This window comes from Montipora capricornis, chromosome 4 (genome assembly GCF_036669925.1).
Source record: "Montipora capricornis isolate CH-2021 chromosome 4, ASM3666992v2, whole genome shotgun sequence".
NCBI classification, from domain to species: Eukaryota; Metazoa; Cnidaria; class Anthozoa; order Scleractinia; family Acroporidae; genus Montipora; species Montipora capricornis.
Genome location: NC_090886.1, coordinates 33,625,972 through 33,643,471, shown reverse-complemented (window position 1 = coordinate 33,643,471; position 17,500 = coordinate 33,625,972). Strand labels below are relative to the sequence as shown.

General features: G+C 38.7%; 3 protein-coding genes across 3 annotated transcripts in view; 2 read left to right on the top strand and 1 right to left on the bottom strand.

Annotated features, from left to right (window-relative positions):
* LOC138045968 (A-kinase anchor protein 10, mitochondrial-like) overlaps positions 1–4,351 on the bottom strand; it is a 23,615-nt gene extending 19,264 nt beyond the window's left edge. Inside the window, exons 1-3 of the mRNA XM_068892620.1 lie at positions 4,176–4,351; positions 1,337–1,453; positions 1,110–1,162 (exon numbers count right to left, since the gene is read on the bottom strand). Of these exons, the coding sequence (XP_068748721.1) occupies positions 1,110–1,162; positions 1,337–1,453; positions 4,176–4,209 (204 nt within the window). The 5' untranslated portion in view covers positions 4,210–4,351. The remainder of the gene's footprint in view (positions 1–1,109; positions 1,163–1,336; positions 1,454–4,175) is intronic.
* Positions 4,352–4,591: 240 nt separating this feature from the next.
* On the top strand, positions 4,592–11,358 carry LOC138045978 (LHFPL tetraspan subfamily member 2a protein-like). Its single transcript, XM_068892632.1, has 3 exons — positions 4,592–4,731; positions 6,917–7,326; positions 9,038–11,358. The coding sequence occupies exons 2-3, from the start codon at positions 6,924–6,926 to the stop codon at positions 9,259–9,261; spliced, it is 627 nt and encodes a 208-aa protein (XP_068748733.1). The 5' UTR covers positions 4,592–4,731; positions 6,917–6,923; the 3' UTR covers positions 9,262–11,358.
* Positions 11,359–14,640: 3,282 nt separating this feature from the next.
* LOC138045975 (uncharacterized) overlaps positions 14,641–17,500 on the top strand; it is a 29,390-nt gene continuing 26,530 nt past the window's right edge. Inside the window, exons 1-2 of the mRNA XM_068892629.1 lie at positions 14,641–15,069; positions 16,758–16,844. The gene's annotated coding sequence lies outside the window, so the exon portion shown is untranslated. The remainder of the gene's footprint in view (positions 15,070–16,757; positions 16,845–17,500) is intronic.

The window sequence follows — 17,500 nt, the reverse complement described above, 5'->3', positions numbered from 1 at the left end:
ATTCCATCCAATCCACCTGGTCTAGTCTTTGAATTCACTATTATCGCTGCCCTACGAATCTTCAGTGTTCTACATAACAGCACACTTGGTAAAAGACGGCTCAACGGGCAACAGATTGTTGTCGAAGTCCATTACTCGTCGCTTTTAAGATTCCACCGCCTTTCTTGTTCAGTATCCAATTGACTTGCCATTATTGAGCTTCATAAGGGTATATTTTGTTCAAAGATCCACTAAAACGCCATTCGCGTTACATGACTTTCGACGCCATTGCCGGTTAAGTTAATCATTCTACTGTGTCCACCAGAGAAATCTACGCATTTCCCACTACCCTCTCGATCCTAAGAAAATACGCGCAGAAGGCTCTATGCACAAAGCCACCACTTAGCAGGGAAGTGACAGGCAAGACTTTTACTGACACGGAAAAAAATAAAAAGCCTTAATTACATGTATCTGACATGAATTTTTTCTGATGCAAGGTAAAGGAAAAGTCACTTATTTAACATCTGTAGTTGCTTCAGCTAAAGGGCCTGGTATCAATGAAAGCTGACAGTGCGCCCTTTGCCCCCTCCCTCTATCAGTGCTCCATTTTACGAGTACAGTTGTGTATTAGAGCTATAACTACAAGAATCAGAGGAAAGTCAAAGCAGGCATTATGTTGAAGTCACCGAGGGTCAAACTGGGGACCTCTTGCTCCAAAAGTCGTGCATTAACCAATAGCCCATTTCAGAGTTGCTGCATGCCTCGGTTTCAAAGCGAGTTCTGGTGCACAACCATTCAAATGGAAATGAGTTTCCTATTTTTTATGCAAATCAAAACCATTTCCCTTACAATAGTTGAGCACCAAGACTTCGAAACCGAGACAAACAGCAACTCGGAAATGGCCCATTGAGCTAGGCCTGCTCCTTGAAATATGCAATAAACAAAAATCACTCTTAAAATAAAGAAAAAAATTTTTTTCTTTGCATTCCGTTGCCTGGAAAAAAAATAATTTTCTTTCTTAAATTGGCCATGGAGACTGGTACCTAGAATGTTGACTTGTTTATTGTAAATCAATGCAAAAAGCAAAACAACAAAAAAGAGCAGTCAAAATCTCAGTGGCCTGGACGTACCTTGGCAGACGTCTTTTCTGAAACACTTGCCAATAACTTTCTGCATTGTTGAACTGTGGAAAAAATTGCTGTTAGGTTTCCTGTCAAACATTGCAAATTCTCTGCGTTGGAGGACCAACCAAAATGACCACACACTTTTAAATTCACAAAAAATGACTACAGTAACTTTCAATTGAAAACCCGACTCCTTCATGAAAATGAGTTTTTAGAAAAGAAAAACCACTTACCCCCTATGAAGTTATTTCTTGCATCTGTTTCTTCATATAAGGAAGCAAACACTTCTTGTTTTTCAGACTTTCCTTTAGTTTTTCCTGATTTTGAGGGTTTCCCTTGCGTTTGCTTGTCTAAAATAATTAAAGAGGATCAATGAAATAATTTCTGAAAAATAAAGTAATGTTTATGAGCTCTTTGAATGCCACCTGAATTACTGACTAGAAAAACCTTGGGCACAGTTCTTGTGAGGAAAAGTCATTTTTGTTAACATTGATAGCCACATGGACACTCTGATCTGGAAACAATAATATTTTTAATGATAACACTAATAGTGAATCTTAACGAAAGAGAGAAATGGTCCTCTCACAAATGTGGACAATTTAAGCAATATTGTCTCTTACTCCATAAAAATTCAGGTGGCTCCAACGTGATTCGAACCCATGACCTCCGCGATGCTGGTGCAAAAGCCTCTACCAACTGAGCTATAAAGCCACACAGTTGGCGACAGGGTTGGGGGGGGGGGGGGGGGTGTTGGGCTCATGTGTTGTCATGAAAGGACTTGGTGAATGAAATGTATATATATATATTATATTTGAAGTGTGACAAACCAGGAGCAGTCAGGCTAAGACTGCTAGGCCACTTAAATTTGGTAAGACCAATTACAAAATGGGCCACTAAAAACACTGACCTGAACTATAACATTGCTAAACACAACAAAATGATGAACTACAAATTGACTAAAACTACAATAAATTCATAACCCACTGTGCAAGCCAATTCCTTCGACTCCACTACTGGCAACATACAAACACCTGATGGACAAAACTAACACAGCTGTAAATGAAAGGGTTCTAAGGATAACTATGTAGCAATCAAATTCTTCCCAGCCAGCGCAACATCATGGCTGACTAACAAACCAATGATATCATGTTTCTACAGACCAATCAGGTCAAAGATCAGAGCACTTATACAATTAACTTTAGTAACTAACACTACAATGCAGATGACTTTTGCTCAGGTTGTCAAAACGCCAGTCAATGTTACCAAAAAAATTCTTCTTCACTCTTTCACTGCTGACTTTTCTACCATCGGTATACCCATAACTGCTGCATTTTCTCGCAACATAAGACACCAGAGAAACCGCTCTAAAAGAATGAACTATATCTTTTGTTCTATTGATGCTATTACGATATATACAATAATTATAAAAAAAATTGCCATTGTTTGAGTATCTTTATTGAGGTGAAAGCACGGCTTAAATACAATGTGATTTATCTAAATTAAGAAATAAAGTAAACATGCATTACACGAGTTCATGTACACGAAAGACACGCAATTCTTTTAGGCAAAAGGACCTTTCCAAGGAAGGAAACATGTATAATGATGTCTTGAATCGCTCAGTTTCACCTATAATTTTCTCATACTTTATGTTTTTAGTATTCTTGCAGGACAAATGTTGTAGATTTTCGTAGCAGAACACTGAATTTTGCCTTTGTGAAGTCAAAAACATTCATGGCGCTGGGTCGTGATTCACCTTCCTATTCAAGTGAGATTAACCTTTCTATCATCCAAAAATGAAAAACGACAGAACTTGTTACGCTAGTTGTCCTGTAGGGTATACGAAACAATCCAATTACATGCATGCCCCTATAGGAAAAATTTTCAAACAGCACTTTGGGACACTCTCTCGTGTCAAGTATTCTCAACATCTGCAGTTGGAGTCACGTAATCCTATGTCGAGTCCACTCGACAACAGCAGTGAAAGAGTTAAAATAAGACTACTCTCATACCGACAACCTTCTTCGATCATTTTATAATAAAAGGTCATGGGTTTGACCATTGTTGAAAGCGATCGCATTTGTTTCAAATACCATCATCATTCAAAAACACATCTGTTGGACAGCACTGTATCATAAGTTACAGCTGTAAATGCTGAAGCACTTACATTGTTGTTAAAGATGAACTTGATTTTATCTGAATGCAATTGTTGAGTATAGAGTGCAGGAAGTAAGGTACTTGTCAATAATGTAATATTTTTAAGGGAGCAATGATGTCGCGGTGTTGAGAGGACTTGCCTCCCACAAATGTGGCCCAGGCCTAGGTTCGTTTCCCAGACTCCAATAAGCGACAAAAGTAGTTGAGACACTGAACTGGGAAGACAACAATAAGGAAAAAATCACTATAACGTTACATTTTCCACTTGCACTCCCCCCTCTCCCCCAGCCCTCCCCCTTCAATGTTGGTAACTGAAAAAGGAACAGTTGGCGATAAGAAAACAACATTGTTTGAGGGGAAGGGGTTAGATGGAAAGACTTTGGGGGAGGGCTTTGTCCAAGACTCCTTATAAGGGAAAGTGTCTCAACCCTTTTGGCACTTATTGTCCGCAAAACGTGTGAGTTGAGTTTGTTGGTTCTGTACTCAGTTCCGAGTAGTTTTCCCTGGGTGCTCGCGTTTCCCCTCTCCTCATGATCAAAAACCAACGATTGATTCGATTTGATTTGATTTCTGTTGTACAGTGTCCCAATAAGGTTCCCAGCGCTGAATACAGTTGACACTTAAATAAAGTTCATTATAATAAGAATTATTTTAATCATACGACGCAGAATATTCCCACAACTTGTCAGCGAGGTTGCTACTACTGTGTTCTGCAATAAATAATATTCTGAGCGCAATTGTCTCGGGGGACCAAAACAAGGAAGTCAAGAATAAGATGGATAACTTTTATGAGTTTTTGTAAGAGAAGTTCGGAATGCAATGATAATTATTCATCTCTTCCGCTTACATTTGAAAATCATACGTAACAATAATATTACTGTTGCAGCTTGTGCTCATTCGTGCAGAGAACAGTCTTACCCTTAGCTTGGGGCTTCCTTGAGAACCGAGGCATTCGAGCGACAAAACCAATTCTTAAATCATGAATGAGAATTTCTGACTTGAAATGTCTTGTTGAAAGTTACGACTGCTCGAAGTAAGCGAGCACTTTGGGCTGATTTTGGAATGTACCCAATCGGCCGAGACAGCCATATTGGCTCTGCCGAAGCAGGAATATATGGTACATTATGTGTGTACATACACATAATCATTTCTCGCTTCAACGGCTGACAGCTGACTAATCGCAGGCTTCCATTAATTTTAATAATGGGTCGAGCTTTCGGTCGAGCTTCCTGGGACCCTGGGTCTAAGAATTTGTAAAGAACAAAAGATCGCTGGCGGGAATCTGTCAACACTTCCCTCAGGCGGAAACATACACACTTTTAATTTTTCGATGAGAGAATGAAAGAAATTCTCTTCGTGGTTCGAGGGTGTTAAAAGTTACTTGTGTGAATGATCCGTTTCACACGAATATCGTTGAATATGTGACTTACTTCTACACTTTGACCGCTTTAATTAAGAGTTTTTTTCTGAAAAGGTGAGTTTACTAGCTAGATAGAGAATTGGTTGGAATTGTTCAAATGCTTTCACGATTTGCTGGAACCAACTGCATTGAGGTTTATGTACACTCTGAATTCGTGGAGTGAGTTTTCTTTTTTACCACACATTGATCTTTTACATGTATTAAAAGTGAAGGAACATGCACGTACAAAATCGGCACTCGCATAATATGACATCGATTGACCTTTTGTCTTCCTATGGCCTAGGCCTTTGAAAGACTTGCAAGAAGATCTATAATTTTGTGTGGCAAAAAAGATCACTGTAGTTTTTTTAATGTTCTTGAAAGTACTTGGGAAACAAACGGCAATTTCCGACACCTCTTTGTACGAACATCTCTCTGGTAATGTTTCGATTCAATATATAATGTGATGTGGCGTGCGTTGTAAACAATTGTTATGTTTTCGAACGATCTGTTGAGGCAGTGTTGAGCACATCTGCAGTTATTATTATTGTCAGGCTTTCCCGACAAAAATTCTCCGGAATTTAGGTGTTGAATTCCCTATGATAATATAATAATATTGATTTGAAAAAAACCGGAAATCGCAAGCGAAAGGCCCTTGACTTCAATTACAGAAAGTGAACAAAACATGACGCAAACCTGTTGAAATCTACGCCAACTGTGAGAATCTGTGTTAAGAAAGCGCATGCCATGTTATCATTTAGCCGATACATTTTTCTTACAAAATATGACGATGTTTTTTTTACAGTGTCGATTCTTCTGTTAATTGAAGATAACGCGGAGCACTTTGGCAAACACTTCATTGTTTTCTAAATCCCCATGACCTCTAGACGAAAGCCTGAAAATGAGAGCACATTGTTGACATCGTTTAGAGACTTATTTTTCAGATAGCCAAGCAACTGAGGCACTTTGGTCGTGCATTTGTGTAGCATCTGCAGTTGTAAAAGATACTTTAATTGTAGGTTTCCGTGAATTAAGATTGTAAACATGACGAGGTGTGCCGAAAGACAGTTATCAATTTCCGCTCGCGTATCACATGGCGCGCCGCAAAGTACTTTGTCCGTTGAGTAAACACGAAAAGCAATTTAGCATTAGCAATATAGTTGATAGTTTTCTAAAATGAGCATTTGGCATTTTCGGGCCATTGGGCTGTATGAAAGAAATTAATGAGTAGGCCCTTAAGGTTAAATGAGGGCACCTGAGCAAAGCGAACCGAGTGAACGACATTATCATATCATCAAATATTCAAAAATCCAAACTTGTTTTGATTTTTAGATTATAGTTCGGTAGTTTTCAAAAGGCAGTGGTTTTCTAAAAATAATTTCATATGAAAATTCACATTAGCCCCCCAACAATCCTCACTTTTCATACTACTTACGCATGAATTTTTTTCGTCCTACTTTTCTTCGACATGACTCCTCTTCTTCCAAATAATATTTGCCAAATCCCACTCTCCTCAAAACTTTAAATGAGCGATTCCCGAAATAGGAGTTTCCATTTTTTTCTCACTGCTGGCTAATTGATACTGCAAAATCTCGCCAAAGGAGAAAGGTTGTAACCCCTTGAGTCAACCCTGTCCCATTTTTTTCTATTTTTAGACGTTCACCTTAAGTCATACACATCAAAATATAGAAGTTCTAAAAATAGAAAGATAGGGAAAGAGTTGACTCAAGCATACAATACAGATGGGAGCTCCTGGCAATGGGCTCCTGATCTTTCTCATTGCAAGGTTGGTCATTTAATTTTTGGAAGGGGCAGGGGGGAGGAGGGTTATGAGCAAATTCTTCTGAGGTTGCATTTTGTTAATATTTCTGTTTAAAGGAATTTTTTCACCAACACAAACCACTGCATTTATCATTTCAATTTCTAATGTACAAACCTCAACAGTAAGTGTCGTTTGGCCCAAAATTTTCCAGTACTAATTTCAAAATGTACCCCTCCCCCCCCCCCTCCAAACAACCCCCTCCTCCTAGAACATAATAAGCAATCTCTCCCTTAAGTAGGACAAGCATTCACTGCAATATTAATATCATGGAAGGTCGAGGCTCCAGGTAACGGGCTCCTGGAAAGATCTGTTACAGGCATGAAAGTGCCAAGCATTAAAACAAAGTGAGGGCAAAAGGCTATCAAGTTTGGCTGGCACTGAAGTAACAATATTGATGATGAAGTCACTGATTTATCGCTGTTCTTTGTTTTTATTAAGTGCCAATATGTCAGCCATTTCTGTACTGTGGACACTGCTGTCTGTTATTTTACTATTTACTGGCTCATTGGCTATATTTTCACCATTCTGGTATGAGCATCTTCCAGATCCAAAGTCAGCGAACAGAAGTGAATCTTTCGTAGCATTTGGGCCACTAAGATTTTGCTTCCAGGATCAATTTGTGACGTTACAAGAGATCAACGAGTTTCAGGATTCAAAGTACTGCTCTTTTTACCAAGGAATTTTTCCTGGAATTCCATCCATATTCTGGAAGGTAGCTGCAATCATCTATGCAGTTGCACTTATGCTACAGCTGGTGGCCCTTGTTTTGGCACATGTCTTTTGTTGTCGGAAATTTGTTTTTGGGAAGTCAGTTACCTCTGTTGCTGCAATCATTCAGAGCACTTCAGGTAACCATTTTTAACTAAAAAATTAATCTTTTTTCGGTCACTGTCAAGGGGTTAACTAGCTTTTACAATAATGCTGAGGTTCATGAAGTTCTAAATTTCACCTTATTTCCACACACCAACTCATACAACAAAAAATGTAGGAAACAGAAAAAAATTGTGAGGGACACCGTGTTTCAAAGGATTTGTAATTACATAAAACCCACAATGAAAAATTTGTTAGTAATATCTTAGTCAAATCTGGCTGAATCCCAAGCATCTCTGTTTAAAAGAGATCCTACCTAGGGTCTCGTTAGATTGTTGAAGTCTGTAACACATTCCTGTAAGGACAATCAAGATTAAAGTGCTACTGTGATCAAATTTTTATCCCTTGAGTTTTTTGGTTTATCACATAGAGTACCATGAAACATTAAAAACGCTGTTTACCGTTTGGAAATATCTGCATTGGTTCCAGAGATATTTAAGTTTGAAAAATGTGTTAAATATGCAAATGACAAGGCTGATGACGTCATTCACCCAACCCAATAGAACATCAAGAATATAAATAGAGCTATCTCGGTCAATTTGCAACAGAGACCATTGAAACTTGGTGACCTGATAGTTCTGAAGGCAACACACCTACGACTGTAAAGAAATTGGTTCCCATGGTGACTCACTCTTTTCCAGTCCCCTCCAACCTGATTTCAATATTTTGGTGATCTCAGGCTAGAAATACATTTACCAAGGCCACAAACTCGACCTAACATCTTTATATGCTGACAGGATCATGCAGATGAGGCACCATTTGCAAATATCAAAACAGAACGCCAAAGGTGGTCTGCAAAGCTTTTAATATCAGGGAGGTCTGGAACCCAGTATGTTGCCATGGTAACAAAAATGGTATGCTCATATTGTGGAACACATCTACTAGAATCTTAATGCAAAGAACCAAGTATTTCTGATACAAATTGGCTGAGATATCTTTCTCCATCATACTTGATCAAAATTTGGTAGGGTTTATTACGTCATCACTTGGCTAATTTGCACATTAAAAAAACTTGAATATCTCCAAACAAAGAGAGATATTTGAAAATGGTAAACAGCATTCTTCTTCTCGTACAGACTATGTGTTTAAGTGCCAAAATGGCTTCAATAGGGAAGATTCAAATTTCGTCACAGTAGCACTTTAAATGTGGCTCCTAATAGGAATCTGAATGGGATTATTATCCCAATGAGCATACGAGATAAAAAGGATCCTAAAAGGAAACAGACCCTGTAATCACGACCCTAAATAGGTAAATGATTGCATCAGGACTCTGGAAACAGAATGGATTCTATTCAATTTGAGGGTCCTTTATTGGATAATAATCCTGTTTAGGCTGTCACATCTGATTATGATTCTCTTCAGGGTTTCAAATAACAGTTCAACAGTACTGTGGTTAAATGACTTTCTTCAAGTTGCAACAAAGAGGAAATGATTTTGTTTAGGGGTTAGGGGTGACGAATGGTAAAATCTGAGACTCGCTGAGACCCTTGTTTGTGAATCCGAGACTGCAACCAAAACATCGAAGACTTCACACTGAAATAAATGCAATATAAACAAGACTTAGAGACTCGTAGCAAAGCCTGTCAAAAATTTCAAGATTTTGGAGGTACCATTCGCAACCCCTGGGGTTGGGACCACAGCTTAGAAATTGGAAATGCAAATTTTTTTTTCAATCATTTTGTTTTGCAGTTGTTCTCCTGTTCGTGAGTTTTATCATATTCTGGACTGGTCTGAAATCCCACTTTGTAAGACAACACTGTGGCTCATCAAGTTCTTACTTCAATGCAGGAACATGTCAGATAGCTTGGGGTAGTGTTCTGGCCATTGTCAGTACGGGCCTTCTTATTTTCTGCCCAATGATTGCTTACTACTTGTCAGTTACAACTCCAAGATCAAAGGCAACAGTAGTTTAATTAACAACATTGACAGTACAGCATATTGTGGAAGTCATGAATTAGTGAACAAGAAAATTCTGCACCTCTTGCAAGCAACAGGGGTTTCAATAACTTCTGAAATAGCTGTCCATGATAGCCCATTGAAGGCGGCAGTTTGACAAGGTTATGATAGCATTTTTAGTGAAAATCAAGGCAAACTAGCCGGCGGTGTGAGGCAAAGCAGGCAGCGATATACCGCCGGTGACCGGCTTCTATTGAAACCCCTGAAGCAAGAAAACGTTTGCATTTGAAAACCCATGCAAAGTTTCTCCCCTGCCATCACTCAGGGAGGCTGGATGTTTTATAGAACAAAACAAAATAATTGTTTTAAAACCAGGGAAAGCATGACAGTTCAAAGTGCATTCCTTTGGTGTATCATTAAAAAAAAATATCATTGTCTACTGTTTTAACTTGATTACGCCTTTTACCGGTACTCCCAGAGTGAGACTTGAGGATTTCACTCCATCTTCAACGCCAGTCAATCATAATATTATGTTACTCATCAATGGGGGCTGGCAGGGATGAATGGGTTAAGTGACCCACAGCTAATTAGATTTTCTAAGCTCCTAGATTGGTTATTTGAGCATGGTTCATACACATCTTGAAAACTCTTGAATTTTGAGAGTACGTACATTTTCAAGGCCTTGAAAGTCCTTGAAAATCTCTGCTCTTCATTCCTGGTCCTAGAAAGTCCTTGAATTTATTGACCCACATTTTTAATGTTGGAAAACTTTAGTAAAAATGATCAGCGTCTTTAATCATGTCATACAAATGCGACAAGCTGTGGGGTCAAGAACGGTTACCAGTGCCTTTGCCTTATTTCCACGCATGTATGTTATGGAAAATGAGCAAGAATTGTACCATCAGACTATTTCCATGGGTAATTTCTTTGATGTAAATAAAAAAGAGCTCCTTGAAATTTCAAGATTTGGCCCTTCAAAGTTCTTGAATTTTTGGTCTGAAAAAGTGTGCGAACCCTGTTTAATTAAGGGTATAACTAGGCCTTTATTGCAAACTGATTACATTCTTATTAACTTGGTGCCAAAATGAACTAAAATAATATGCCAAGGTAGTAGTTACTTTATTAAATACACCCTTGACCAAACATTTCTTTAAGGGTGCATCTAATATTACCGATATCCTTCATTAAAAAAGCCAAATTTAAGCCTTTGGATGGATCCAAAACATTCTTAACCCCCTCCTTGAATTTTTCTCTTCAATGAAGTTGTTCTAAAATTGGAAATACTGTTAAAAGCCTTTGTCAACAGCCATGTGAAATAAACAACTTGAGGAGCACCCTTATAATTAATAAAACTATAATACAGAAGAAATCCTTTTCACTGAAGGTTGGTTTTCACTATAGCGATCGAGTCGGAGTCGTAGTCAGAAGCAAAGAGCGATACAATCTAGTGAAAATCAAACTGTCGGAGTTGGAAGCAGGATACCGATTCCGCTTATGACTCTGTCGCTTACGACCCAGTTTTAACTGGGTCGTAAAAAAACTGCTTTGACGGAGTCGGAAGCAGAAGCGGAGAAATAAACCAATTGTAGTCCTTGATTCCAAGCATTGTGATTGGTTGGTTCTTCCGCTTCTGCTTCCAACTCTGACAATCTAGTTTTCACTAGATCATAAGAGATGGAGTCACAAGCGGAAAATGGAAGAAAATGGGAACGTTCCGATTCTTCCGACTCCGATTCCGTCAAGCTTATGACTCCACTTATGACTCTGATCTTTGATTTTCACTAGGTCATGAGCGCTCTTACGACTCTGACCCCGTCCCTAGTCCATTTCTTGATATTCAAAAGAAAATATATATATATATATATTATTGTTTTGTTACAAGTGTAGTTAATGTCAACAGAAAGTAAAATATATTATTCACAGTATGTAATAAATATTTCCATTCCTGTTGTAAGAAAACAAAGCTAATACTGAAATGTTTTTACAATAACTCTCAACCTATTAAATAATTGATAACTTTTCTAGAAAAAATGGGTCTGTAGATTTTTTTACATTAAATCAACCAGTGACTGTTGTAATATATTGTCAGTAAAGTTATCTAGAGCTTATTGTAATCCTTTTGGTGCCAGATACGTTTTTATTTAAGGACGGTGCCAACTAATTCAAAGGTATTTTTGTGCAGTTTATGAACACGCAAGAAAAGCAGATCGTAACAAGTGTTATTGCAACCTGGAGTTTTGGGTATGTTTGTTAGAAGAAGCTTCCTCTTCATCATTAGGCAATAAGACCATCAACAAGGCCTTTCTCAAATTATTATGCTAACCATGTAACAGCTGAAATAGGTCTGAAATTTTTTCAGCGCATGACAAAAGGGACCCCTGGGCACGATTTTTTGGGCAAAAGTCGAATCCAGTCACTAAATAAACATGCAAACAAAAACAAACTCAAAGGTTTAGTCGTTTCCTTAAAATTATGAATTAACAATAATCGTTTCTTCAGAGAAGAGATCATGTTGGATGAGAAGATGTGTACCCTGGGTAATCAACGGTTGAAAATAAAAAAAGAAAACATCGTCGACCATTGATTAGGAATCGCTGAGCGTTTTCTGTGACCTTGACAAAAAATTCCTCTGGCACCCAGGGTACAAGATGCAAGGTGTGAATTTCAGCTAGTGAAGCCACAACTTTTTTTTTTTTATCAAAATGAGTTAATATGTTATGCAGCAAAGAAAAGAGGCAATCCCTCCATATTGAACACACAATTTATTGCACACGCAGAAGCACAAATTCATCCGGGAATGTTGGATTACATAACAATCAAATGTGAGTAACGCAAAAACAGTAACCTGACATAACATGACACCCCCCCCCCCCCCCCCATCTCTAAAAGAAAAAAAAAAAGAAAGGGAGAAAATAATCCAAAAAAATTGTCAGCAAACAAAGGTTTGCTCTGTCATGAGTCTCTGGTTATTCAGTGTCCTCCTAAGAGGGAACAAAGTCCTTGAACCTTTGTGGTGGGTGTGCTACCCATCCGCATCTGGTAATTGGTTGATTATCATGGACTGTGGGTCCAGGTTTGCTGATCTGTTGGCCCTGTGGCTGCGGCTGAGGGGGTGGTGGCGTGATGGGTCTTTCGAGCTGAGGCGGTATCGCTGGCGGTTGTTGTGTTGGTTGGTGTTCTGAAGAAGCTGGTACTGAAGGCTGAATCAGTGGGAGAGGGGGAGGTTGTATGAGGGTGTGTTCAGGTGGGGCGGCTGGACGCAATTGAGCCCGGTTGCGGCGGAGTACAAAATTGCCCGTATTGATGCTGTAGGAGCGGGAAGTTGTACTGTCCATGATCTGTCCATAAATCCAAGGGTTCCCTCATTGAGATGGTCAAGGCTTTGCATAAACATGAGATCCCAGTGGGAGTGGCATCAGTGGAGCCCAGTGGGAGTGGCATTAGTGGATGCTGTCTCGCGGCAGTTAATTTCAGGGGAGACTGTGGGGGGATCTGCAATTTCAGGTCGAAGCAGCTGTTCTGAGAGCGGTATTGTGGACCAGGTGCATCTGCCCATTAGTTGCTGAGTCGGGGAGAAGGAATGAACACGCGGTGGAGTGTTTCGGATGTTAAGGAGTGCCAAGTAGATGTCTGGAGACCTTTTAAGGATGGATTTGGCAACATTGACGGCTGCCTCTGCTTTCCCATTGCTGCGATAGCAGGTCCACATCAGCTGAATAGCTGCCAAAACTTCAACCTGCTCAAACAAATAAATAACAAACAAACAGCTCGAAAGGTCTCTTCGCTTTGATGTAGTGCGTTAATCTGTCTTTAGCAGGATTTCTGTAGCCTTCCAATAAGCAGTTATCATGGAATCATGTTTCCCAGTGGTGAAAGTGGTCTCAATTAGCTCTGACAGCGTTGACATCGAGGATTGTTTTGTCGTGTTTGGGCATCGTGCGATCCCTAAGGTAATGCCGAGGTTAGAGCATGTGTGCTCTGATCCTTTAAGCCAAAGTATAGTTAAATGCAGCTGATTGGCGTCGTTTAGATAGGAGGACCATACTCCCTGATAAATGGTTTGATGTTGGGACTGGAGGCTGGATTTCAGACCGGTTCTGACACCATGTTATGCGGTGAAGAAAGGGAGGCAAGACTTCCATATTGAACACACAATAATTTATAACACACGCAGAAGCACACGTTCATCCGGGAATGTTGGATTACATAACAATCAAATGCGAGTAACGCGAAAACAGTAATGTGATATAACGTGACAAATACAAAACAAGGCTAACCTGCAAATAGCTAAAGCGAACTGAATCTAGGTGGGTAGGGAGGGGGTGTTTACAGAGTAAATCGAGTTGTGAGTATTACATAAGTAAAGAGATAAAATAAATATATATACACATTGAATACTCAATATTGGAGACTAATAATAAATAAATATGTAAATAAATAAATAAAATAAAATAGAAATTGCAGTTGGACAAATCTACTTTCAGCGTTTATTTTAAAATGAAACAGTTTATTTCTAGTTCTGGAACATGCAAAGGAATTAAAAGTCATTAAATGCTCTGTACTAAACAGTGAATTTCGATGCAAACTTCTCATGCATGATGTGCCGTGTACAGTAAGGGGCCCCAGTTCTCAGCCACTTTTTGTTCAACGTTTATTTTTTGCACCACAAATGAATCTGAATAAAAAGCAATTGCTTCCAAAGGTAGCTTGATTCCTTGTCTTTCCTCCTGCCGAGGTTTGAGTTTACAGCTACCATATAGTGTGAGCAAGTCGAGGTGACACGCAGGTAGGTGAATTTGGTTTCCACAAAAACGTGTTTAATTTGTTTACGGCTACTCGAATTACATGGTCTAATTCAAGTTTATATTTTATCCGTGTAAAAGGCCTAAATGAGCCAATTCTTGGCATAAAGAATGTAGAGTGATAAAGCTTTCTGTTAAATGTAAACTTTTCCTGTCCTACATGTAGGAGCAACTACAGAATACAGAGCCACACAGGGCCTGCTCTTGCAAATTAGTTACAAGCTTTTGTAGAACCAGACACAACAATGGGAGCTTTTTTTATTCCATGATATGGAAATCAGTGGCCCTGTACTCTGTAGTTAAGCCCTGCCCTATTTTATTCTTTGACCTAAATTCACTCCTCAATATTCCCTTAGTACTTTTGCGTATTTGCCTATTCTTGGCCACCCTGCTCGCCAGGGACAACACCAAAAAGCGCTCATAGTTTTGTATTAAGCTGTAATGGGGTGGCATGTTCTGACAGTAGATATGAATTAAAACTAGGAGTATTGACTTACCAGACCCCGTTTTCAAATACCCAACTCTTTTTAAACCTCGCTTGCCATGGAGCAATTAAGGTGATTCCCTAGTATTGCACTGCGCATCCTGTTCTGCGCTTAACACAGAGTAGGCCACGTTCGCACCAGCCTAAGACGCTTTACGATCACATTTTACGGCTCAATTCTGTTTTCTTTGTCTCACAAGTCTCAATGGATATTTCTAAACAAAACAATGTTTAAATTTAACCATAAAGACTTGTAGCCATGTGTGAATATTGATATATCGAACGTGGCCAAAAAATGTCAAAATGACGACCTTTCGTGCAGGAAAGCTCGCTAGAAAGAAGAATGGCCGTTTTCAGAGTACAGCAGTAAAGAGCGAAGAAAGAAACTTTTTAGATACTCGCAAAGCAAAAAGTCGAGTGATAGCCTTGATGATGCTAAGTGTCATTTCAGTCCGAGAGTAAAAGTGAAACCCTGCTATCGGGGAGGCATGTTGTTGAGGGGTCAAGCTTGGTTTGCTTTCTGTTTTCTCCTAAACGAGGTTGGTGACCTATCTTTTTTTTGGCATAATTTTATTCTCTTCCTTCTCCTCTTTGTGCTGTGAAAATTTTTTCAAAAATGTCTGAAACTAGCAGTTCTCATTGAGAAGTGAGTGCTGCCATTAGAAGTGTTTTTGAATGCAAATACAACAATGAGAATTTGAACAAAAATATAACTTATTTTATTTGCAAAATGACATGGTTACATGTATGTTCTTTGAGTATAACATTAACAAGTAACTATTGGTGTAGCTAAGGCTTTTGTTGGGATTATGCTTGTAGTAATTGCTAAAAGTGGAAAAGAAATATATTGGTTAACGAAGGATTATGGTCGCGTCGCCCACAAGTTAACTCCCCTACACATTCGAAGTTACTTTTGATGTTATAAGATAAAGCAAAAACAAAAAGTTTACACGACAACTGATCATCAGGCAGAAAAACGAACCATCGGATAGCGGCATTTAATTTCACGTCATTCTTTACCAGTTCAATTTTGACTGTGCAGGCTGAATGCGCGGCCAGATGGTTTTCGTCGATTCGCAAGTGTTGTTATGCTTATGTTCGTAAGGTATTAACGTCCAAACTAGAGAATTTCATGTTTAATTGTATAAAAGGGTAGGAAACCATTTAAGAAATCTTTAAAGTAAAGTAAAAAGGTAAGTAATTTCTTTACGTGAAAGAGGCCTCAAATGTGACAAATGTTTCGAGAGTAAAATCCGCCATTTTAAAGATAATGTTTTGTGATATTGTCACCAAGTCTATTGCTCCCAGTTTGTTTGGAGTGGCCATAGAGTTCTGATAAGAACTGTTTGGTTAGTTTTGCAAGACCGGTTTTGGAAACTTATTCATTATGTAGAACATCATAATAAGCCACAGATTAAAACAACATTGTCTTCACTCATGTGTTTTTATTTAGTAGACATGTTTCCTTAGTTTGTTTTACATAAGTTCTTAAGCTTTATATTAAAGTTTGCATGCACTGTACATGCACGACAACCTGTGTTTAACCTAACTTCCTAGCCTCGCTAAATACCATTGTAAGCTGCCAAGAATTTAAGAAATAACCTACATTTGTAAACTTCTATGAAGCTACAAAAACACTTCATTTTAAACTTGAAATGTACAGTTAAATGATAGAAAAAGACTATTTGCTACGAACTGGCCCATTTAAATGCCTGCATGCCTTCAAAAGGTGTTGAGCTGAAGTGCGGTTCTTTAGGTAATTCTCCCAGTGGTCAAAAATTTTACTTTGTAAGGATCTGTAGTTCTTTCGCTGAATTCTTTTGAGCTTCTCTTCAGACACCAGCCTGATCTTAAGGGCAGATATCTTGGCCTCTCTGTGTAATAGTTCAATCAATAGATAAAATGGCATCTGCCACCTTCTGCTGATCGACGGTTGTTTGCACGTAGACAATTTTTGTGGAGGTGAAGTTGATGCAATAAAGACAATTTCTGGAGTTTTGAAGGTTGATCAGGGATCTATGAGTTTTTTGGCTAGCCACTGTTCCTTTTTATACGCAGGATAGGATCAAAAACTAAAATCCATTGTCTAGTAGCTTTCAGTAATAATGGGCAAATCACTTGTTTGGACACGCACCTATTCATACCCTTTATTGATATAATAAATGCAAATTTCAGTTTCATAATCTATCGAAATTCAAAAGGTGTGATTTTTTTTTCTACCATTCAGAGGCCCACGGAAGGGTGGAGGAGGATCAAAGAGAGTTCGATGTCGCAGAATGCATACCAGGATTGATCCAAATGACCGACAATGAAGGTGGATCTTTAAGCATACTGTGATTCGTATACCAGTAATCAAAATCTGTTTAAAAGACAATCGAACACAAAATCTGAAAATGAATTTTGTTGCAGATTCACTAATTGGAAATCCATGTCGGGTAAGGATTTCAATTAACAAAATCCGTTGCAAAATCCGTTTTTGGATTTTATGTTCAATTGGAAATCCGAAAATCCAGATTTTAAGATCTAAGACCGGATTTCCCAATCGAACGGACGAACGTTTGAACGAACGTTTGAGTAACAGTGTCATTTTGCCACGCCACCTTGCATACATTTTCATGTCTCGCGCCTTGAGACATACATTGGAATGTCATGAACCAGCCTGCGGGTCTCTTCCAAATCACTGCGCAATATTGTCAGTCGATGAAACAAACACGACAACTCATTTCTTTCAAGTTTAAAATGATACACCCAACTAACAATGTAAGTATACACAACTTACTTCCCTTTTCACTTTAAAGATTTCTTAAATGGTATCCTACCCTTTCATACAATTTTGCATGAAATTCTCTAGTTTGGCATAACAACACTTGCGAATCGACGAAAACCATCTGGCCACGCAGTCAAAATTGAACTGGTAAAGAATGGTGTGAAATTAAATGCCACTATCCGATCGATGGTTTCTTTTTCTGC